Source organism: Canis lupus, chromosome 13, assembly GCF_003254725.2.
Source record: "Canis lupus dingo isolate Sandy chromosome 13, ASM325472v2, whole genome shotgun sequence".
NCBI lineage: Eukaryota > Metazoa > Chordata > Mammalia > Carnivora > Canidae > Canis > Canis lupus.
In genome coordinates this window covers 63,208,487-63,231,237 of record NC_064255.1, presented here as the reverse complement: position 1 = coordinate 63,231,237, position 22,751 = coordinate 63,208,487, and the positions used below count along the sequence as shown (strand labels likewise).

The window sequence follows — 22,751 nt, the reverse complement described above, 5'->3', positions numbered from 1 at the left end:
AAAGGCAGCAAAGCAATGCAGAGAGTAAGATGGCCAGTAGCAGCGATCTCTGAAAATGACTGCAAAAATATACTGCTTGTAGGTGCAGGGTTCATGTCAAAATGCAAAACATATCTCTTATAGAAGAAGCCTTCTTGGATCCAGTAAAGTTCCTAGTGGCTAGACTCCCATGGAGGAGCCATTTCAACAGGAGGCAGTTGGAGTCTGTGTAAGTGATGAAGGAGGGATCTGAGGACTGCCAGGCACCTCCTCTCCAACCCCCAGCGGAAGTACCCTAAGAATAGCAGATCCAAGAAATCCAACTCATTCAAGGATAAGTAATAAAACAAAGAAACAAAAAAAGGATTTGACATAGAATTAGCCAAAGGATGCTATGTAAAAATTAGCCCAGGAATTTGGGGAAGGATGGATCTTTTCTGATTCTAGTGGTGGTTACATGACAATATTCATTTGTCTAAATTCATGGAACTGTACACCCAGAAGAGTGGATTTTACTATTTTTTTTAAGTAAATGAAAGAATACATTTTAAAAATAGCAGACCCTTGTTAAAAAAAAAAAAAATAGCAGACCCAAGGAAAAAAACAAAAGGCAATAAACAAAAAATACTTTTTAAAGAATTTACTAACAGGGCAGCCCCAGTGGCGCAGCGGTTTAGCGCCGCCTGCAGCCCGGAGTGTGATCCTGGAGACCTGGGATCGAGTCCCACGTCGGGCTCCCTGCATGGATGGAGCCTGCTTCTCCCTCTGCCTGTGTCTCTGCCTCTCTCTCTCTCTCTGAATAAGTAAATAAATAAATCTTTAAAAAAATAATAATAGGGATCCCTGGGTGGCGCAGCGGTTTGGCGCCTGCCTTTGGCCCAGGGCGCGATCCTGGAGACCCAGGATCGAATCCCACATCAGGCTCCCGGTGCATGGAGCCTGCTTCTCCCTCTGCCTGTGTCTCTGCCTCTCTCTCTCTCTCTCTGTGACTATCATAAATAAATAAAAATTAAAAAAAAAAATTTAAATCTTTAAAAAAAAAATAAATAATAATAATAATTTTTTAAAAAAGAATTTACTAACATACCAATATACTCAACAACAAAAAGTGTTGCAATGGAAAAGCTGAATATTATGGCCAAATATTACACCAAAAATTTAAAAATTAAGAACATAAAGTCACAAAATCTGGGAAAAGAAGATTTGAATTCATATAAAGTGACCTATAAAGGTCAACATTAAGAAAAATTTCAGTAATGTAAAGTTTAAAAAAAGAATAGTAAAAGCAAAAATTCAGATTGGTACATTCAACTCCAGAAAACAGCAGAGCAATATTTACAGGAGACTCATCTAAAAAAATTGGGAGACTTTATATCCAGTCATATCATCTTCCAAGATTAAAAGTTACAGAAAGCATTTGACAAAATACAGCATCCATTCCTGATCAAAACTCTTCAGAGTGTAGGGATAGAGGGAACATTCCTCAGCATCTTAAAAGCCATCTACAAAAAGCCCACAGCAAATATCATTCTCAATGGGGAAGCACTGGGAGCCTTTCCCCTAAGATCAGGAACAAGACAGGGATGTCCACTCTCACCACTGCTGTTCAACATAGTACTGGAAGTCCTAGCCTCAGCAATCAGACAACAAAAAGACATTAAAGGCATTCAAATTGGCAAATTTTAAGAACTTGGAATATTGTTCCCATGTTTTTCTTTTTTTCCCTGAGGAACTTGCTAAATGACTAAATTTAATAAATCAAGTATCATATATCATAAACTAGCAAAAGGATTATTGGAGAGTTTGGGATATATTTAGCCATAAAACTGAGACTTAAAAAAATATGAGGATGGGGGTGACAGACAAAAATGTAAATACTATTTGCTCTGATTATGGAGAAATGTTACAACCAACTAAACTGGAATGGGAAGGGCGAAGATGAGAAAGTTCGCTGATCATCTACTATTTAATGAGCAGGATCAACAGAAAAACATTTAAAGCTGATCAATCAACTAATGGAAGTATAAGGATTTTAGAAGTATAAGGTAAAAGTGTTAAAAGATCATTTTTATTGGCAAATATCAAGTAGGAGACAAAAGAAATGGAATCAGGGAAGAAAAAGAAAGTATTTTATCATTTTTAAAATTAGAGTATCAATAGATACCATATGAAGAAGAGACAACTAAGAGTACTGTGTAAAGTTAAAATAACTATTAGAGTAACAACAAACCTTCCTAAGTATCAGAAGAACCATCCACAAAAACGGGAAAAAATGTAAAAAATGAATAAAAACAACAAATAGAACAGAGAATATTATGACAGTTCAGATCTTACATATTTATCATCACACCAACTTTTCATTTTCCTAAGCTATTTAAAATAATAATACTTCCAAATTGGCTTGCAAAGCAAAAACAAAATTTAATTCTATGCTGGATATAAGGCACATCTAAAACAAAGCTGTTTGGAAATGTTAAAAAATGGGCAAATGTATAGCAGGACAACTACAAAAAAAGAGATGATGTTCTTATTGTTAAATACGGAGTAATTTTACATTAGATAAGACAATGAAGTGCACATCGTAATGCAAAGACATGATTCAAATGAGCACACAACAATGATAAATAGATAACATATAAAGGAGAAACATAATTCATATAGCAGAAATTATAGGGGCTACAAATTGAAAAAGAAACACACTGTATTTGCTAAATTTAATTCACCTTTCTCAATCAACAACAGATCAAAGATATAGAAAATGTATATAGCATAATTCATGTTATGTACCTGATTGTAATACATCACATTTTGAAAGTAGAATATATATTTTCTTTTCATGTGATCAAAGAATACTTTTAAATGGTATGATTTTAACCACAGAGTATTTTAATTAATACTCAAAAATAGACAACAAGATAAACTTTAGTATTTTCTTTAATCACAAATCAATAAAGTTATAATTATTGAAAAAATCAGAAATTAGAGTTCTTCCATTGGAATTTTTAAAAATCCTATTTTAAATAATTTTTGGATCAAAAAGAAAACACAAACAACAGTGTGGAATTTCTAGAAACATTTATAATGAAATCACTACATATTAGATCCTATAAAATAAAGATAAAGCATAGAGGAAAACTCATAGATCTAAAATTATTATATCAATAAAATAAAAATAAGAAAATAAGTAAATCAATCACTTCAACTTAAAAGTTAAAGAACAAAAAAGAAACAAAAGAAATTAGGAGGTAAGGTGTTAATATTAAATAAGTTTAAAAGCTGTAATATCATAAGCAGTGAGAGAATTCAATAAATTGCCAAGTAAAAAATAAACATACAGTAATAAATAGCTTTCATTTATAACAACATATTAGAAGAAACAGTAAAAGAAAAGACTCCACTACAATAGCAATACAAAAGGTAAAATACTCAGAAATAAACCTAACGAGAAATATGGAAAATCTATCTGATAAAAGAAAATCTCCAGAACAACACCAAAGACATAAGACTGAAGAACTAGAAGGATAAAACATGTTCTTGGATAAAAGACTCAAAATAATACAGATGATAATTCTCTCTGTTCATTACATATTTAATACAATTCCAATAAAAACTGGTAGTTATGCTTTTTTTTTTTTTGAAAGAATATGATTTCATCTTAAAGTTAGTAAGGACAAATAAAAGACAACAACAAGGAAAGCTTTGAAAAGGAAGAACAATGAGAAGATAGTAGTACTTGAGAGTCTCTTATTTCGGTTAACGGTACCACCATCTGCCCAGCTATACAGAGCAAAGTCTATGAAGTCTCGTGTTTCTTCTTTTTCTCATTTGCTATAAACCATCAATAAATGTAGAATACGTGTTTCAAAGCATCCCAAGGCAAAACTGTGAAGCTTCCCCCCATCTCTTAGTACAGTTCCCCTACATGCAGAAAGGTCCTCTTACACATTAGCAACCTATGTAAGCGTGTTCTCCTGCATGAGAGCCTCCCAATGCCCACAAAAATCAAACCACACTAAAACCTCCCCTTTCATCAGTGCTGATGATTTCAGCAAGGAATTGAGGGATACATAATAATCCACTGAGTTGTATATACAGATAACAACCTGTAAAGTTTTGAGTAAAAGAAAAAAAATATGAAGGTGAATTTCAGTAAGCATAGAAAGCTCTTTTAGGCAACTCCACCTTCCCCTCAATAACGTCTAGTTAACTTGTTATTACTCCTGAGTGAGTCTGGCCAGTGAAACCCATGGGGAAATATCAAAACCATAATTAAACTCGATTGGTGAGTTTCTGATTATAACCATATCACCCTGCGGAAAGGCTTTCAGCCTATTACTCAGGTGACCAGAGGATGATAGCAAAGGAGAGGTAACTCGTCGGAGTGAAAGGCAAATGTGTTCAAATCATGCCTCAGTCTCTTCTGCCTTTGCCTCCTGCTGATGAGCACCTTGGTACCTGTCCCTGCCCCTGGGAACCAGCTGTCCTGCAAACTAAATGCTTAGTTAACCTGTGAAAATTCTTGTCATTCCTGTTTCCAGTTTTGGTGCCCTCTTAATTTTTCTTCAGCAAATCCTCTGGCTTGCTGCACCTAATCCCTTCTAACTCCTCAACTCTTCCCTGGGGTAACCAGTACTAACAAGTTACAGCAGCTACTCTGCAGAATGATGAATATCTCTGACCCTCAGATGACTTTCTCCCACACTCGGTTTCATCCTCTTACTGTGCATATGATATCAGCCTGGGCGAGGACCTAATTTTTCTAATGATCACACGGACCCAGATAAAAAACATTTATAAGCAGAGTCTTAAGCAACTTCATGGTGCCCAGAGCTTTACATCATGTTTGTAAAATAGAGTAAGAATAAAAAACTTAGAACCTATCTCCTGGAATCTGAGAGTTCTGTTAGAACTTAATAATTAACTGCTGGGCAAGATACACTTCTTACTATATAAAAGTCCACAGTCAATCAAGAATTGTCTACTGGGAGCTGTCTGAGCAGTTTTCTAGGCTATTATTACACTGTAATTTGTGTAAAATTGCAGATTGTAGTGAAGAGTTTTGGCAACTAGCACAGAGTGCCAATTTGAGACAAATAATATTTGCTATAAGATGCTAGAACAAACGGCACAATATACTTCATTTTAGAGTAGCACTTTTTGGTTTAAATTACTTAAAATGAAGAGTTTATATTTTTCTTGGCCATTTCTAGGTCATTCTCTAGCTCCATTTATTCAATTATCAAGAAGTAATCCCAGAATCATGCTAAGCAATGGAAACACACAATTCCATACTCTCACATGAGAAACAGATATGTAAACCGGAATGAGAATACAGTGTGGTACGTTCCACATTAAAAGGAGTTATAAGTTACAGTGTTGGCACAGAGCATCACTATCTTCTCTAACTAAGAACAGCGCAGGGGCAGTTAAAGGTCTTAGAGAAGACAGATTCTTGATGTAAGCAGAACTTATTTTTCTTCTGCTTCAATACCCCCATCCTTACGCATCAATAAATCATTTTCCATAAAAATGTACAAAGGCATGTTATTTAGCCCAGACAGAAACTTCTTCCTTGCAAAAGCCAGTTTACCTTTTTGCAACTTTTACCATAATTCTAGATCTGTCTTCAACAGTAACACAGAACAAGTCTCAACTTCCTTTTCCATGAGGCAAATTTTCAAATAGCAGCTTGAACCTGAATTGACAGATGAAGCAAAATGGCAAATCCAATAGGAGCTAGAATCTCACATGTAGGCTTTGGCTTTGCCACTTTCGCTGGATAAGAGAAAACGGAGTCATTCTCAATACATTAACTCATACCATGGTCTGGTTTTAAAGGAGGGGTGCTTGGGTGGCTCAGTCAGATGAGCACCCAACTCTTGATTTCAGCTCAGGTCATGCTTTCAGGGTTGTGAGACTAACTCCTGAGTCAGACTCTGGTGCTGGGTGTGCAGTCTGCTTAGGATTCTCCCTCTCTCTCTCTCCCTCCTCCCTCTCCAATAAGGAAAGAAAGAAAAGAAAGAAAGAAAGAAAAAAAGAAAGAAAAGAAAGAAAAAAGAAAGAAAGAAAAAAAGAAAGAAAAGAAAAGAAAGAAAGAAAGAAAGAAAGAAAGAAGAAAGAAAGAAAGAAAGGAAGAAAGAAAGAAAGAAAGAAAGAAAGAAAGAAAGAAAGAAAGAAAGAAAGAAAGACAAAACGCTGAGGAAATTACAGGCAAGAAAACTGTATTCATCACCAGAACAGCATCCAAAGGAGAAAAGCAGCCTGAGTTGTTTTTGGACAAATGCCTACAGAGGTCTAAAGATTCTGGATTGGAATGTTTCTTTTATTTTTTTTAAAAGATTTTATTGATTTATTCATGAGACACAGAGAGAGAGAGAGAGAGAGAGGCAGAGACACAGGCAGGAGAAGCAGGCTCCATGGAGGGAGCCTGATGTGGGACTCGATCCCGGGTCTCCAGGATCACGCCCTGGGCTGAAGGTGGCGCTAAACCGCTGAGCAACCCGGGCAGCCCTGACTGTGTGTTTCTTACTCAATTTGTAAGATGTGATTGTATCTTGTAGCATAACACACACACACACACACACACACACACAAAGACCTCTCCACAGAGAAATTCTCTGTAGCAGCTAAATGGACAGAGTCTAGATATAAGATAACCCTTATATAAGAACTTACTACACATCTAACACTGTTCTAGCACCTTACACATATTATCATACATTTCCATATCACACAATCTTCACAAGACACTGTTAGAGTACTTTTTATAGGGCAGTGAGTAATGCTATTTGTATTTTATAAATGAAGAAACCAAGGAGACACAAAAAGTCCAGTCATTTGTCCAAGGTCATATAAACTATGTAAGAGCCAGAATTCAAACTAATTTAGTCTGGCTCTAGAGCCCAGGCTGCTCATCACGGCACTCGACAGCCTCTGACCACACTGGGCAGAAAGCAGCAGCTCTGCTGGAGTTCACAGTGCTAAAATCAGAGCTGGCAACCACTATGTAGTCACTTCGGAACACCATTTCTGGACAATTGTCCTGCCTGTGAGGGATCTTGGATGACACTTCTTCTTTCATAGGGATAAATTCTGCCTTCAGATCCTACCTGGTGTGCACTGGTAGTAGTGATAAGAGGCCAGCTAATGACAGAAAACACATGTGCCTCTAATACAAAAAGGGCAGTTTTAGCTTCCATTTTTATCATTTATAAAATGATCATGGGGCCATTTCCCAGATCTTGAAATAGTACTGCATTCTCTTGACTCCTAAATTCCATTTACTCTAAGTTTTCTAGTTCTTTGTTTTACTCTATTTCTTTTAAGATTTTATTTATTTCTTTGAGAGAGAGAGAGAGAGCACAAGCAGGATGGAGGGGCAGAGAGAGGAGAAAAGGAAGCAGACTCCCCGCAGAGCAGGAGCCCAACGATGTGGAGCTCCACCCCAGGACTCCGGGATCATGACCTGAGTTGAAGGCAGACATTTAACTGACTGAGCCACCCAGGCACCTCTTCAAGTTTTCTATTTCAACTGCAGCTGCTTTTTCTGGATTAAATCACCCAAATAATTTTAGGGATAGTTACAGAGCACTCAGATCTAAGCCTTCTTTTCATGCTTAAAATGGGCCAGGTTTCTTTTTTTTTTTTTTTTTTTTTTAATTTTTATTTATTTATGATAGTCACAGAGAGAGAGAGAGAGAGGCGCAGAGACACAGGCAGAGGGAGAAGCAGGCTCCATGCACCGGGAGCCCGATGTGGGATTCGATCCCGGGTCTCCAGGATCGCGCCCTGGGCCAAAGGCAGGCGCCAAACCGCTACGCCACCCAGGGATCCCAAAATGGGCCAGGTTTCAAATGCATTTTTATCTGGTTAAGACCTGGCTGGTCTGATTTGTTGTAGATCCTTCAGTTATCTTCCAAACACATGGACGATTAGGTAGATGACAACTAAGGAAGACAGTTTCACTTTTAAATAGTCAAATACCATTTCAAGCTTACTTCTTTTAAACAACTATCTCAAAGTACCTTTGAAACAAACAGTATTAGGGAGGAATGACAGAGCCCTGACCACCAATGTTTCTAGATATTGAAAAATATCTGCCCCTTTATTTGGCCAAAGATTATTGAAGTCAAAGATTCATCTCTTCAATAAAGATAATACATAAGTGAAAAAAAAAGGCATAATAAAATTCTACATAGTAATTTATGTTATGAAGACAGGAATGCAGAGTAAGTGAATACAGAATAATAGCATGGGTGTTATTTTGATAAGGTGGCAAGGGACAATGTGAGAAGTTAACATTCAGAGAGAAACCCAAAGGAAATTAGAAAAATAACTTATGTAAATAATTTCAAAAAAGAGCATTTCAGTCGGAAGGAAAACCAAGTCAAAGACCCTGACACAAGAGTGTGGATGACATTCTTGGGAAGCAAAGGGCAGCTGCAGCTGGAGGGCAGTGATGGAGGGTGAGGATGGTAGGAAGCGAGTGAAAAGATGCAGCCCAGGTCAGTTCCTGTAAGGTCTTGCATATCACATTAAGGAATCTGGATTTTATTCTGATGTAATGTTGTTCTGAATGTTACAGGAAACCATGGGTGATTGAGACCCACTGTGTAGAACGTATGGAAGAAGGGACAAGGGTGGATGCAGAGAAACTAGTTTGTAAATTTGATAGTGCTCCAAGTGAAAGATGATGGCTATCTTGACTAGGATCGTTTTGGTGGAAGTGATCATGGGTATATTTTAAATAGATTGCTAATGGATAAGACATGAAATGGGAGTGAGAGGTCAAGGGTGGCCGAAGCACCTGGGTGAAGTGACAGTGGTATGTCCTAAGACAGGACAGACTATGAGGAGTAAAATTAAGATTGAAGGTTTGCATATGGTAAGTTGGGAAGCGTCTATTGGCCGTGCAAGTGGACTTGTCAAGTGAACAGTGGTTACATGGGTCTTGACATATTGGCAATACAGAGGGCATTTAAAGCTAAGGTACTAGAAAGGATGACCCAGGAATGGCTCTGGAATGAGAAGTGAAGCTCTAGGCTTATCCCAGTGTTTTGAGTAATTGTTCTCAACCTTGACCAACCTTAGAATCTTCTATGGAGCTTTCTAAAAAATACTGATACTCAGGTCCAACTTGGAGATTCTGATTTGGGCAGCCTGGGTGGCTCAGTGGTTTAGCGCTGCCTTCAGCCCAGGGTGTGGACCTGGAGACCCGGGATGGAGTCCCAAGTCGGGCTCCCTGCATGGTGCCTGCTTCTCTCTCTGCCTGTGTCTCTGCCTCTCTCTCTCTCTCTCTCTCTCTCTCTGTGTCTCTCATGAATAAATAAATAAAATCTTAAAAAAAAAAAAGATTCTGATTCAATTATTCTGTGTTGGGCTCAGGCAGCCATATTTTCAAAAGCCCCTCAATGATTCTAGTGGGCGGCAAAGGTTGAGAACCACTGTTTTAGAAGTTGGGAAGAACAGAATGACCCAGAAATAGAGAATGAGAAGAAATATCTAGTGAAATAAAAGAAATGCATGCCAGTGGTAGCTTTAATCTGTGCTTAAGCAATAAAAGAAATAGCCCTATAAGATGTGGCCATTTCATTAAATTAAAAAGCATGTTGAGGGCAGCCCTGGTGGCTCAGTGGTTTAGTGCTGCCTGCAGCCTGGGGTGTGATCCTGGAGACCTGGGATCGAGTCCCACATCGGGCTCCCTGCATGGAGCCTGCTTCTCCCTCTGCCTGTGTCTCTGCCTCTCTTTCTCTCAGTATCTCTCATAAATAAATAAATAAAATCTTTAAAAAGAAATAAATTAAAAAAATAAAAAGCATGTTGTGAATATTACTCAGTTTATTATATAGTTTCCTGTTTATAAGTACCCTCAGGAGAAATTATTTTTCAGTCTTAACACCAGAAAATGTTTTCTTTATCCTGAGCATGTGTTTTTTTTTAATCCTAAAGACACTTAATTGGGTAACTAATCATTTCTTTTCCTGCTAAAGAGCTCTCAAGATGAAATTAGTGACTCAATCCTAGAAAGTATAGTTTAGATTCAAACAAATTCACCAAACATACATTCAGCACTAGTATATGAAAAGCAATGTGCTTGACAGTAGTAATATACCTATTAAGATTTAATGATATGCCCATTTTTAATAGCCTTATTCTTGGCTCTGTTTTAGTTTAGGCCTTGCTTCCCCCTTTTAACTATTTCTCATTGGCAATGTGTTTTATATATTGCTATGGCATACCTTAAATGCTTTTTATTTATTTATTTTTAAAAATTGAGACAGGTGTATTTTTTTTTTAAGATTTTATTGATTTATTCGTGAGAGACACACAGAGAGAGAGAGGCAGAGACACAGGCAGAGCCAGAAGGAGAAGCAGGCTCCATGCACCGGGAGCCCGACATGGGATTCGATCCCTGGTCTCCAGGATCGTGCCCTGGGCTGAAGGTGGCGCTGCTCCTCTAAAAATACTTTTTAGAGTGAGTATACTGTAATAGCTAACATGTGTGAATACTAAATACTTTACAGGTATCAGTTCACTTAATTCGTCCAACAATTGTGCTGTGCATACCCAGATCTCATAGTGATATACAAGAACAGAATGTGTATTTAGGCAATAAGAACAAAGAGTCTATCCTCATCAACTAGGTTCTCCTGCTCCAGAAGCCAATCTTCACCAGTCAAAACTGCAGCTATGGTGTGAACAACATGGCAGCCATAAATGAAGATGTTGGCTTTGAAGCATTCTATTTCTAGGACTACTTTCCTATGAATGGGAATGAAACGTTGTGAGTCATCTACATGAATCAATTCCCCAGGTGACCAAATTCCCCATGGTGCCAAATTGCCAAGTCAGGATTGATAGTGTTTCTGATTGTGAAATAGATTTTAAACTATAAAAAACTAAAGCAATCAGATCCCTCCAAATTTTAGCCAAAACAAGCTAGCCAGCTCAGCCATGGGCAATGGGTGCTGACATGAGCCAAAGTATTGTTTTTTCCTTTCTAGTTGCTTTGGCTAGAAGAGGTGTGTGTGTGTGTGTGTGTGTGTGTGTGTGTGTGTGTGTGTTTGCTACAGCTGTATATAATTTTTGCATTTATTTTCCACTTTCCAAGATTAACAGATGAAAATAAAACTCAAGGGCCTAACAGCAATGTCTGATTCTGCAAGCATGCTTAGAAGATCAAAAATGAATACTAGGGATCCCTGGGTGGCGCAGCGGTTTAGCACCTGCCTTTGGCCCAGGGCGCGATCCTGGAGACCCAGGATCGAATCCCACGTCGGGCTCCCAGTGCATGGAGCCTGCTTCTGTCTCTGCCTCTCTCTCTCTCTCTCCCCGTGACTATCATAAATAAATAAAAATTTAAAAAAAAATGAATACTAAGTAAGTATTTGCAAGATTTCTGCCTGCATTTGAGAGTGAAACATACAGACGTTTCCAAGAACATTGTGCTGCTTACTGCCCTTCTATTCATCCTCTCTATGGAAAAAGGCTAGGGCTCTGGGGGTATACTAGCACAAATATAGCAAACATGTAGATACAAATATAGCAAACATAAATACAAATATATGTATTTTGTTAGGGAAAACAAAAAACAAAAAACCAACTTCCCAGAATCAAATACTAAATATTGTCACCCTGTCAGAGAATCACAGTGCTTACCATGTTAGAGGCTATACTATATATTATTATTATATTAAAGTTTCTGAGAAATATCACAGTCAAGTTATAGGTTCAATTTTGTTTAATCCAGATTTCCCAAACTTATTTGACCAACTCCTCTCCCTTTTTTAAAAAATTCAAATCCATTTACATCAGTGTTGCTTAGAATACAGCTTATGAGTAGCTGTATTAAATCTTTCATGATACTCTTCGTCTACAAATAAAGTAAATGTACCCATTCATCTGTTGAACAAAGACTTTCTGGACAGCTATTGTGTGAGGTGTTGGAGATAAGATGGGAAGATAAACAGAGGCGGTCTTTGCTTTTGTGGGGTTAACAGTCAAGTAGGTGTGATGAACATTAATCAAATAATGACACTAAGAAACACTAATCACCAACTGATGTATGATGTGAAGGAGAAGTCCTTCAGTGTGTCCGTGGTGGGACAGGCTATCAGAGAAGCCTGCCCAAGAAGTTATATCTGCGCGGACATATAATACATGAGTAAGAAGGAGCACTCCTATCTGCAAGGCTGAAGAATGGCAATTAAGGGGTTAAAACAGAACAAAGAGGGAGGTAGCAAAGAGAAGCAGCACTGGGAAGTCCTGAAAGTCTGCAGAAATATTCACAAAGGGAAATAGAAAAAGATTTCAGAATTTAAAAAAGCAACAAATTAGAAGAAGAAGAAAAAAAAAAAAAAACAAGAAACTTCAGAGATACTTCTTGATCAAACAGACTAGACCCTACACTATTTAAGCACATTTAGGATCTTTATATAACAACACTTTGGGGACTGACTTTATTTTTTTTTTTAATAGATTTATTTATTTTGGAGAGACAGCAAGTGCATGTGGGGAGGGGTCAAGGGAGGGGAGGAGAGAGAGAAAGAGAATCTTCTAGCAAACTCTCCGCTGAGTGTGGAGCCTGATCCAGCGTTCGATCTCATGAACCTGAGATCATGACCTGAGCCAAAACCAAGACTTGGACACTCAACCAACTAAGCCACCCAGGCGCCCCTGACTTTGTTTTAAATCACTAATGCATCATTTATATGTATGGTATGAATTATTTATTTTGTAGAGAGAGAAAAGTTTTCTCCCAGATTTTAGGAATTTTTAATAATTTCAGATGAGATCAAGTGTGTTCAGGGTGGTAATGGCCCCAGACATAATTTTTAATAATTTCAAGTAGAAGATAGCTTTGTTTTCACCTATTAGTAGTCTGAAGTACAGAATGGTAACAGAAGGTAGACAACAGAAGGGTGTAACATTCATATATAACCATAATTAGAAATTCTTCCTATAGCTAAACTCTTATTATAGAAAGCTCTCTCTTTTGCAGCACTTTGCACAATTATGGTGATTAATCATTCATCCCTGTTTAATGGCTGTCTTTCCTACTAGACTGTAAGCTCAAGAGGACAGAGCAATAGCTGGTTTATTTACCATCGTATTCCCCATGTTTAGTGACAGAAAAAATCAGCTCTTTTGTAAGAAAGCAGTATCTATCAACAGCTTGACAGGAAAAAAAGTTAGTCTAAAAAAGGATAGATCCTAAATGTTTTTCCTGGAAAAGTATGGTAACATCTTTGAATTAATGCTGCCAGGAATATCCTCCCCTCCGTTCCAGTGTCCTGAGGTCTCCTCCCTGTCCTCTGATGGTGATGAAGCACTCCTCTCCCCTGTGATCTGATTCTTGGGGAGAGGGGAGTCTTAAATTATACTTTTATAATAAATGTCTGTAACTTTAATTTTTTAAAAGATGTATTTATTTATTCATGAGAGACACAGAGACAGAGAGAGAGAGAGGTAGAGACACAGGCAGAGGGAGAAGTAGGTTTTCCGCAGGGAGCTGGATATGGAACTTGATCCCAGGACCCCGGGATCATGCCCTGAGCCGAAGGCAGGTGCTCAATCGCTGAGCCTCCCAGGTGTCCCAATGTCTGTAACTTTAAAATACGAAGGAATTAGTGTGTGGTAAGCTCCTAGCTAGCTACTAGCTACTTCTCTCACCCTTTTTCCCTTCCTTCTCAAGATACAAGGATTTCTGTAAATGACAATATTTTATTTTAAATTCCTAGCCTGTAGCCTCATTTTCTACAATACCAGCACATTACTTGGCACATAGGAGACACTAAATAAACTTTCATTGATGGGCTGGCTGGTTACATTATTACGTGCCAAGTCCTGTGCTGAATTTCAGAGATATGAAAAAGCCAGAGACACATGTTTGTCATGGAGAAGTTCACATTCACCAAACATGTGTAGGAAAGAACAGGTAGATGATCAACATGAGAGAGGAGAAGTATTGCGATTGCAGCATCTACAACATGTGTAAGGTCAGAAGATTTGGGCCGCGTCTAAAAACATGGGTGTGAAGTGGTGAAGCGAGCAGGTGAGCGGTGAGAAGTGGCATCCCATGCAGAGGGAACAGGATATACAAGGGCAAGGAGGTGTGGAAAGGATGGCATGTTTGGATGGCATCCAGCCTGGGATTCCATGGCCTTCAGCATCAGGTCCCAGGAAGAAAGCGACAAGAGGAATGTACTGAAAGGCAGTGTAGAGCAGATCACAATAACCTTATGAGTGGTACCTGGAATAAGCTGGCTTACAAACGCTAGAAAAGGGATGCTTTGTACTGGTAATAAATACCTCGTACTCTGAGGTCATGGGGAAAGAGAGAAAATGAAAGGGAAAAAGAAAGACGGGGATGTCACTTTATATTTTAAATAATGTTTAATGTTAGATCCAAGAGTGTAATAGTTCCAGCTGTCTTATGTAAGAATACGTGCTATGTTCCAAGTACAGTGCTTTCTAGATAAGAACTGGCTGAATTTAGGAGATGTTAAAAATTAAGCAGTACTCGGTGCACCTGAGTGTCTCAATTGGCTAAGTGTCTGACTTCAGCTCAGGTCATGATCTAGGAGTCCCGGGATCCAGCCCAACACTGGGCACCCTGCTCAGTGGGGAGCCTGCTTCTCCCTCTCCCACTGCCTTCCCCCTCCCCCTATGCTCTCTTTCAAATACATAAAATCTTTAAAAATAAATTAAGCAGTACCCTTATTATTCAGCTTAGAAAAGGAGACTAGAACAAGCATTTTTTTTCTGTTACTTTCCACTATGCAAACTCAGTGCTGGAATTCAGTAAAGTCTAACCAACATGGAAGCATCACAAGACATAATACTTGCAATATCTTATTATGAGTACTTCTAACTTAGGGGTAGTGGGATGGGAGGGAGAGAGACTAAATGCCTGCCATCCTCCCTGCCCCAGTTTGACAATGGTTCATTCCATGGAGGTAGCAAACGTCTCACTCCACTCTGCTGCCAACAATGTCTCCAGTCCTTGTGGTGTGATCCTTTGCATGACTCCTGCATTCCCAGGCGTTCCTATTTGGCTCCTCTCTTTGAAATCCAAAAAGTGCCTGGCCCAACCTGGCACTGGTCTGAGCTTAATCACACATACCACTCACATCACGTTGCACTGCTCGGAACATCCACTCCTGTGTTACCACCTGAAAGCATGTCCTATAGGTAAGAGATAATGCTTCCAGTCCGGCAAAAGTGTTCATTTTCACAACTGGAGCCAATTTTCACAAAGGAAGGGCATTCTCTTGGCAAAATGTCTCATGGTTTTCCATTTTGATAAGATTCCCCTTGAGTAAAAATTACCCGATATACAGAAAGTTGCAGCAGAAGGGCAGCTTGAATCCAAAGCTGCTCACCAATGCAGAAGCAGTGTTTTGAGAAAACAGTCTTCAAAGATGAACTCTGAAGATGCGGACTATCATCTTCCAGAAACAGAACTAAGTCTTTTCTACCAGTCTTCTCTACAGTGTTTCACAGAGAATTAAGTACTGAATGCATATTGCATGAAATTAAGAAGATCCCTGAGCCTACTGAACTCTAAGCACAATTAGCTTGTTGTTCTTCCTTTTAAAATGCTCTTTGAAAAAGTCCCTGCATCAGGGCACCTGGATGGCTCAATTGTTGAGTGTCCAACTCTTGGTTTTGGCTCAGGTCATGATCTCAAGCTCATGAGATAAGAGCCCCAAATCAGGCTCCATGCTCATTGAGAAGTTTGCTTGGGATTCTCTCCCTCTCCCTCTGCCCCTCCCCCCTCCAGCATGCATGCTTGCTCTCTCTAAAATACATAAATAAATCTTTTTTTAAAAAAAAAGGTAAAAGTAAATCCCTACATCAATGCAAGGATTGCAATGATACAACAACCTTTCAGCTAGAGGAGAAGCGTGTAACTACATGCTGTAGTCGTCTAGGGGTAATCTATATAGATGCAATGTCCTATGTAAGAATATAAACTACGCAGAAAGACACTTACTCTAAAAAACCCTGAAATAAAATCAGAATCTCATTCCTTTGGTGACAATTAATAATCTTTTTTTTTTTTTAAATTTTTTTATTTATTTATGATAGTCACAGAGAGAGAGAGAGAGAGAGAGAGAGAGAGAGGCAGAGACACAGGCAGATGGAGAAGCAGGCTCCATGCACCGGAAGCCCGATGTGGGATTCGATCCCGGGTCTCCAGGATCGCGCCCTGGGCCAAAGGCAGGCGCCAAACCGCTGCGCCACCCAGGGATCCCGACAATTAATAATCTTAACACCTGGTCATCATGCCACTTTGTTATCTTGGAGGAATTTCTATTTTAGAGAAACTGAAGAACTTCTCTCTTGCTTCCTCACAGTAAAGCTACAAATAAAGACATTGGGCTGAAACCAATGGTATTCAGTTTCCATTCTAAAGAAAAGTGAGACTGGGTAGGTTACCATATACAAAGAAGTTAAAAGAATACACAGTGTCTTCTAGGTAGTCACAATGGCATTCAAGTATCCTTGTAAGTAGTGGAGCTCAAGAGAAGAGATTCTCCATTATCATTATCTTTACACCCCCTCAATTAACCACAGGCTTCCCTAAGCAAATGCAGTGTTTTCTTAGAGATGTCAAAATTTATTTTGTGCCATTGAATATTTACAATTTAAAACATGCAAAAAATAAATAAATAAATAAATAAATAAATAAATAAATAAATAAATAAATCATGCATACTTGTATATCATGCACCTCTGTATCTATCTCCCCCTTTACCACCAAGACTCTAAGCTCTTGAAAGACAGGAACCATCTCTGACCTCCTACTCTACATAAATTATAGAGTGGCTCAAATGCCATGTCCTCAACAAAGCCTTCTGTGATGACATGTCCTCAACAGAAGATGATCTCCCTGCAGCATCCTGCTGTGTCAAGCACCAGCACTACCCTTTTGCCTCTAGATTTTAGCACATTCTCAGTGCTTTATATATTTCAAGCCCTTGAGGAATTAAAAGAAACTCTTTCTCACCAAACAACTGGGATTTATGTCCTAAATAATCAGGACTAAAAGCTAGCCAAAAGTGACACATATTAATCAAGCTAAATTACAGTATAGCCATTTTTCTTCTAGTACAATTATCTTTGGCTCTAAGACACAAATGAATCATTAGGGTTCTGAATCTCTTCTGGCAAAGAAATACAGTAGGAGCTGAACGCTCAACCTTGTGAGTGTCATAGATATGAATTTGCCTAGTTAATCCCCCTTCATTATCTCCATTAGCTAACAATGCACATGTAGTCACTGCACATAATTACTGCTCTAACAGACAGGAACGTTTGAAATATCAACTTTCCCACAGACTCCAAATCTTCAGTAAGCAGCTCTCAACAATTCATTATATTAATCATATATGTCACCACATTCCCATTAAATATACATGAGATTAAACACCACTCATTTTACAAACTGCCCAACATCATTTTTAATATAATTTATTACCTTTTAGATACTACAATTATAACGGCACCTAGGTGCTGCTATAATAAATGCAAATTTAACTACCTGGCATATAAATAACCAATATTATAACTAATTCCACTTTTATTCAATTTTTAACATGCATTCAAGTAAGAATATTTTGTAATACACAACATAAAATGTTTATAAAGTTAATATGTATTATGACATGGGGATGTCTAATTTAAAGTCGCATAAAAAAGGGATAAATTGATTTTCTTAGACTTAGGTATTCTAGACAAATAAATAATTCAAAATGCAAACCTACCAAGAAATTAGCATAAAATACATTGATAACCTATGAGAAAAAGTACAATGGGAAGTACGATTATGTACATTATGATGTCATATTTCTAATCACTTTACAGACTTTATAAATTCTATGTTTATGTAAATTATTGCAACAAAGACTAGCAGAAAAAGACAAAATGAAGGGGAAAAATACATCATTAACTTGGATCATGTCACTCTAAACTTTATAGTTAATATGGCCGCAGATTATTAAGTTAAACATATAATGGAAATAATAGTAACAGCCACAGTTTACACTTACTGAGCGCTAACTTAACTTACTGTGTCAGGCACTATAATTAGGGCTTTACACTCATATCTCATCTAATTTTCACAAAAACCCAGAGAAGGAGATATTAATATTATTTGCATTTTACGGATGTGGGAAGTGGAAACTTGCATGGCATAAATGTCTCGCCCAAGCACACATGGCTTGGCAGGACAGGGTCTGACTCCAAGTCTATCCTCCTAAACCCGGTCAACACCCAGCTCCCAGCTCTGGATTCACCACTTCTTTGTGTGCCTTAGGTAAGTCACCTAAAGTCTGGAGAGCTCATTCCTTTAGCTGCAAAATTAAAATAATCTATGCCAGAATTACTAAGAATGAAAAAGATGGTTTATGAGAAAGTACCATGTAGGTTGTGGAACAACATAATGCTGCTTGTTATGTCATCAATGAAGTAAGAAAATAAAAGGTTGAAAATGAAGAAAAAAATGGCAAACTGACACCGAGTCAAAATTTTCCAAAAAAATGGTATACCTAGGTAAATGTTTCTGGTTGTTTTAACTTGCTTAATGTAGAAAATACTCCACAAAGGCAAATATGAATCAATATTATATCCTAAGAGACAGCACTAGTAGATTGAGTTAGACATAAATAATAACACTAGAATTGTAGGTGTTCACCATGATATTGTGTTCATATTACTAGATTTAGCCTTTCAAAAAGCTCCTCAAAACTAAGGCTTTTTAAAGTTACCTGGAATCATTACCAGGCCCTAATTTACTGCAATCCACATACACATTTTGATTAGCGGCAACATTTAAATCCTCAGGCCCAGGAAGGAAAAGTAATACTCAAAAGTCTCATTCATCATTTAAGATAGTGATATGTCATCACTGGGCTTCTTTTTCCATAGGGCTTTGTGACTTAAAAAGTTATTTCATGTGCCTTATGTCAACAAAGATCCTAAAAGAAAGATCTAAAAATTTAAGATCAAGACACTGGAATTCACCCAGGTTAATAATTATAAGAAATCTATATATCTATACCTCAGTGTGTGTGTGTGCCTCTGAGCATGCAGACGTCCATCAACATGTGATTGTTACGTATTTAGTGGCTTTCTACTTTTCTTAATGTTTATATTGTCAATTATTTAAAGAAAATGTATAAGGCCAAAATAATAACAGTAATAGGGACAAAGGGGCTGTATATTCCCAGCAACTCTTTTATTCATTTTCAAGGTGCTCATGTCATTAGATGAAAAAGGGAAGCCTTAATTTGCATCAACTCACGAATATACCAAGTCACATTTTTAAACATCCTTACTTGATGACTTTCACAATAAAGAAAATTGTAAGAGTATATGGAATCTCTAAGGTCCTACCTACCTCCTGGCCGTTCGTGTTCTCCATCAGTGTGTAAAAGCATGGCAATGGGCATCCCTACATTCTTGGATCTTCCAGCTACAACCACATTTTTCCCAAATGTTTCAATTCCTTAAAACACAGAGTTTGATTTAAATGAAGAATCAAAAACAAGAAGCAAATTAAACATTTGAACAGCCAAGTAAAACATTCTTTAAAAACTTCTAATTAAATTTGAATTACTGTGTGGCTAGTCTATAATGTGCCCACATTCATTATTTATAAATATTCTTCTTATGTTTCTTGGATTTGTCACTTCCTCTTTAATTGTCCTTGTTAAAAAACTACATTTTTCAAGTTGTCATTAAATTACTTTTAAATATGGAGATTCACATGAAGAGTTAGACATGCAAAAAACTTAAAATATAAGTAATAATTACTACTAATTATAAAGTAAGCAAAGTACAACAATGTCAAGCTTAATTGGTAATCAAACTTTCAGCAAATTCGGAACAAAATGAATTGGGAAAAAGGGTATTTCTTACAAAACTCATGCACTTTACCCCATAGGAGAAAGGTACTGAACTTTAGGGATTCAGAAAGTTATGAAAGATAAAACTTGCAGATATAGCACACTCTACCTCCTTTGGGCATAGTTGCTTCATAAGTGAAATGAAGAAGTTAGAATTAAGGCTTTTACAAGTAGTAATGTCCTAAGAGGATGGTTCTAGGATCTACTTTCTCTTGAAATTTTCTCCTTTAGAAAACAGCACATTTGAAAGGAGAAGATGCTGTCAGAAGTGGAAGAGACAGTGAGAGAGAGAGAGGCAGGACAATCACAAACATATGGAATATGTTCCATATGGCAATATGGAACTGATTAATGTAGAGGTATATATCTCTCTATATACCTCCAGGGTCCAAGAGAATATTTGTATTGTATTCAGAGCACAATTCAAATGTAAATGTCTACAGTAAACACTGAAGTCATTAGAGATGGCTCAAATATGTTCATCACATTTTGTTTGTTTCTAAAGGTAAGGAAAATCACAATTCGTTCTGGAAAATGCACAGTAAGTTTATAATTTAAAAGCAGGGACACAATCCTACTATTGGGAAAAATCCACTCCTATAAGGTGCAACAGTAGTTACCAGTAAGCTGACATGCGTTCCTTATTTTATTTTATTTACTTTGGATTATTCTTTGACTTCTATGATTTTATAACTTTCTACAGACTGAAGTTTTATGGCTTATCATTTTCTTTCACTCAATAGTGAAATGGTTCCATCAAGGAACTGCACAAATGCTCAGTGTGGCACTTCATACATATGTCCAGTGGACCACAAGTTACCAACCTGTTCTCTTGATTATTTCCCAAACTGCACTGGCAGTGGCGGGTATGAGAGAATGCTGATCAAGGCACAGTCTTCCAATATTGATAATATGAAATCCATCTACATCTTTTTCAGGGGCAATTCCATTGCACACTGTTCGCTCATCCACATGGTCTGAAAAGTAAATAAATTGGTCTATTTTTATTTTTATTTATTTTTTAAATTTTATTTATTCACTACAGACACACACACAGAGCGAGAGAGAGAGAGAAAGAGAAAGAGAGAGAGGCAGAGACACAGGCCGAGGGAGAAGGAGGCTCCATGTAGGGAGCCTGACGTGGGACTCGATCCCGAGTCTCCAGGATCAACCTCGGGTTGAAGGTGGTGCTAAACCGCTGGGCCATGGGGGCTGCCCTGGTCTATTTTTAAATGGTCATTTATTTGGAGGTCTTTACTTGAGATCTGAAGATCTACATTATGAGTTAGCCTCAGGAAAGGTGTAAAATCATTACTTCGCCCTTTTTCTTTCCACCAAAATAGTAAGCCAAAGTGCTTTGGCTGATGGCTATAATTAACCACTGTAATGGTATAAGGCAATTGCGGGGCCGGAGCGGCTGGCCTGGTGAAAGGGTAAAATGTCTGAAATAAAACAATACCAATGAGATCTGGAAACAGCCAGGTCCTAAGTCTTTGCCTCAATTAGTTTCCCTACTTAGTGGTTTAGATCTATGTTTTTCCTACACAAGACATTTCCATGAATAGTCTTCTATTAAATATTTCCACTATCACAGATTAAAAGGGCTTTGCTGGTGTTAAAATATTCATAACATCATTTGTGTGCCTAACTTCCTCCCAAATGACATAACAAAAAAGCAAATCACACACACACCTACACATACACACACGTATATTTCTCTGAAGCACTAGCACACTGATATCCAAAATATCATTTTGGTTTTCTATTTGGAAGGAAAAGAACATATAGATAGGAGGTGTCAGTCATCATCTCATTTTGAAAAGTAATAAGGCTTTTATTACTCTATGCAGAGTGGCTTAGGTTACCCTAAACCCAACAATCAGCCCATCTGCCTAATATTACTGAAGTAAAGTTACTATTTGCTACATAAAAGTTTCTTTGTTCATTACACAATGGATGGCATTTAGATATATATTTTTTTAAGATTTTATTTATTTATTCATGAGAGACACACAGAGAGAGGCAGAGACATAGACAGAGGGAGTAGCAGCCTCCTGAGGGGAGCCTGATGTGGGAATCGATCCCACAACCCCGGGATCATGACCTGAGCCAAAGGCAGATGCTCAATCACTGAGCCACTCAGGTGTCCCTAAATATAATTTTTAAGAACATTACCAAAGTCAAATTTTAAATTGTTTTCAAGAGCTATGCCTTGTACCTTAGATCTTCTATATTCTAAATGGGATACTACTATTTTACTTTAAATCCAATTTTCCAGCATTAAACTACTGAAGTCTTTTATATGTATGAAAGTAGTAATTTGAATTATGTTCATATAGAAACGGGGTCTTTGGAATGTCTTTCCAATCAACAGTTGTTCACTTTCAATAACCGTATTTATTCTGTAATGTTCTAGCAGAGTAAGTATCCCTCTGTTTTCTCTGAAACCAGAAAATGATTATACAGGTTCTAGTAAAAATTCTTAAAAACCACATGTTCACTATTTGAGAATAAAAACAGTGGCTCATTTTTTAACCTGGATGATATTGATGATTCATTTCTTAGACATTAACCATTTATGTTGAAGCTCCATGCCATGGATATACGGCATATGGATATATGGCACAGTTAATCAAAAGCTTTGTAAATGAAAAGAAAAATAATTGTATTTAAGATCTCCATTATTGACCTAGGGCTTAAATTAGTTCATTTCTAAGCTTAAAATTGGCTAATTTTAATTTTAACATGGACTGATTGAAAGAACTCAGGTCTCTTGTAGGTTTGGAGAGTCATCCCCTTACCAATAAGTCTGAGCTACACTTAATGTCACCACCTATTGGTCTGTGCTCTTCCATTCAC

General features: G+C 37.6%; 1 protein-coding gene across 12 annotated transcripts in view; it reads right to left on the bottom strand.

Annotated features, from left to right (window-relative positions):
• MTHFD2L (methylenetetrahydrofolate dehydrogenase (NADP+ dependent) 2 like) overlaps positions 1-22,751 on the bottom strand; it is a 134,956-nt gene that overhangs the window by 76,229 nt on the left and 35,976 nt on the right. For all 12 annotated transcript variants that reach the window (XR_007401754.1, XM_049093057.1, XM_049093062.1 and 9 more), the window contains 2 exons: positions 20,717-20,869; positions 19,385-19,492 (listed from right to left, as the gene is read on the bottom strand). Coding sequence is in view for 11 of the 12 variants with exons in the window: in XM_049093057.1 (XP_048949014.1) it covers positions 19,385-19,492; positions 20,717-20,869 (261 nt within the window). In the remaining variant the exon portion in view is untranslated. The remainder of the gene's footprint in view (positions 1-19,384; positions 19,493-20,716; positions 20,870-22,751) is intronic.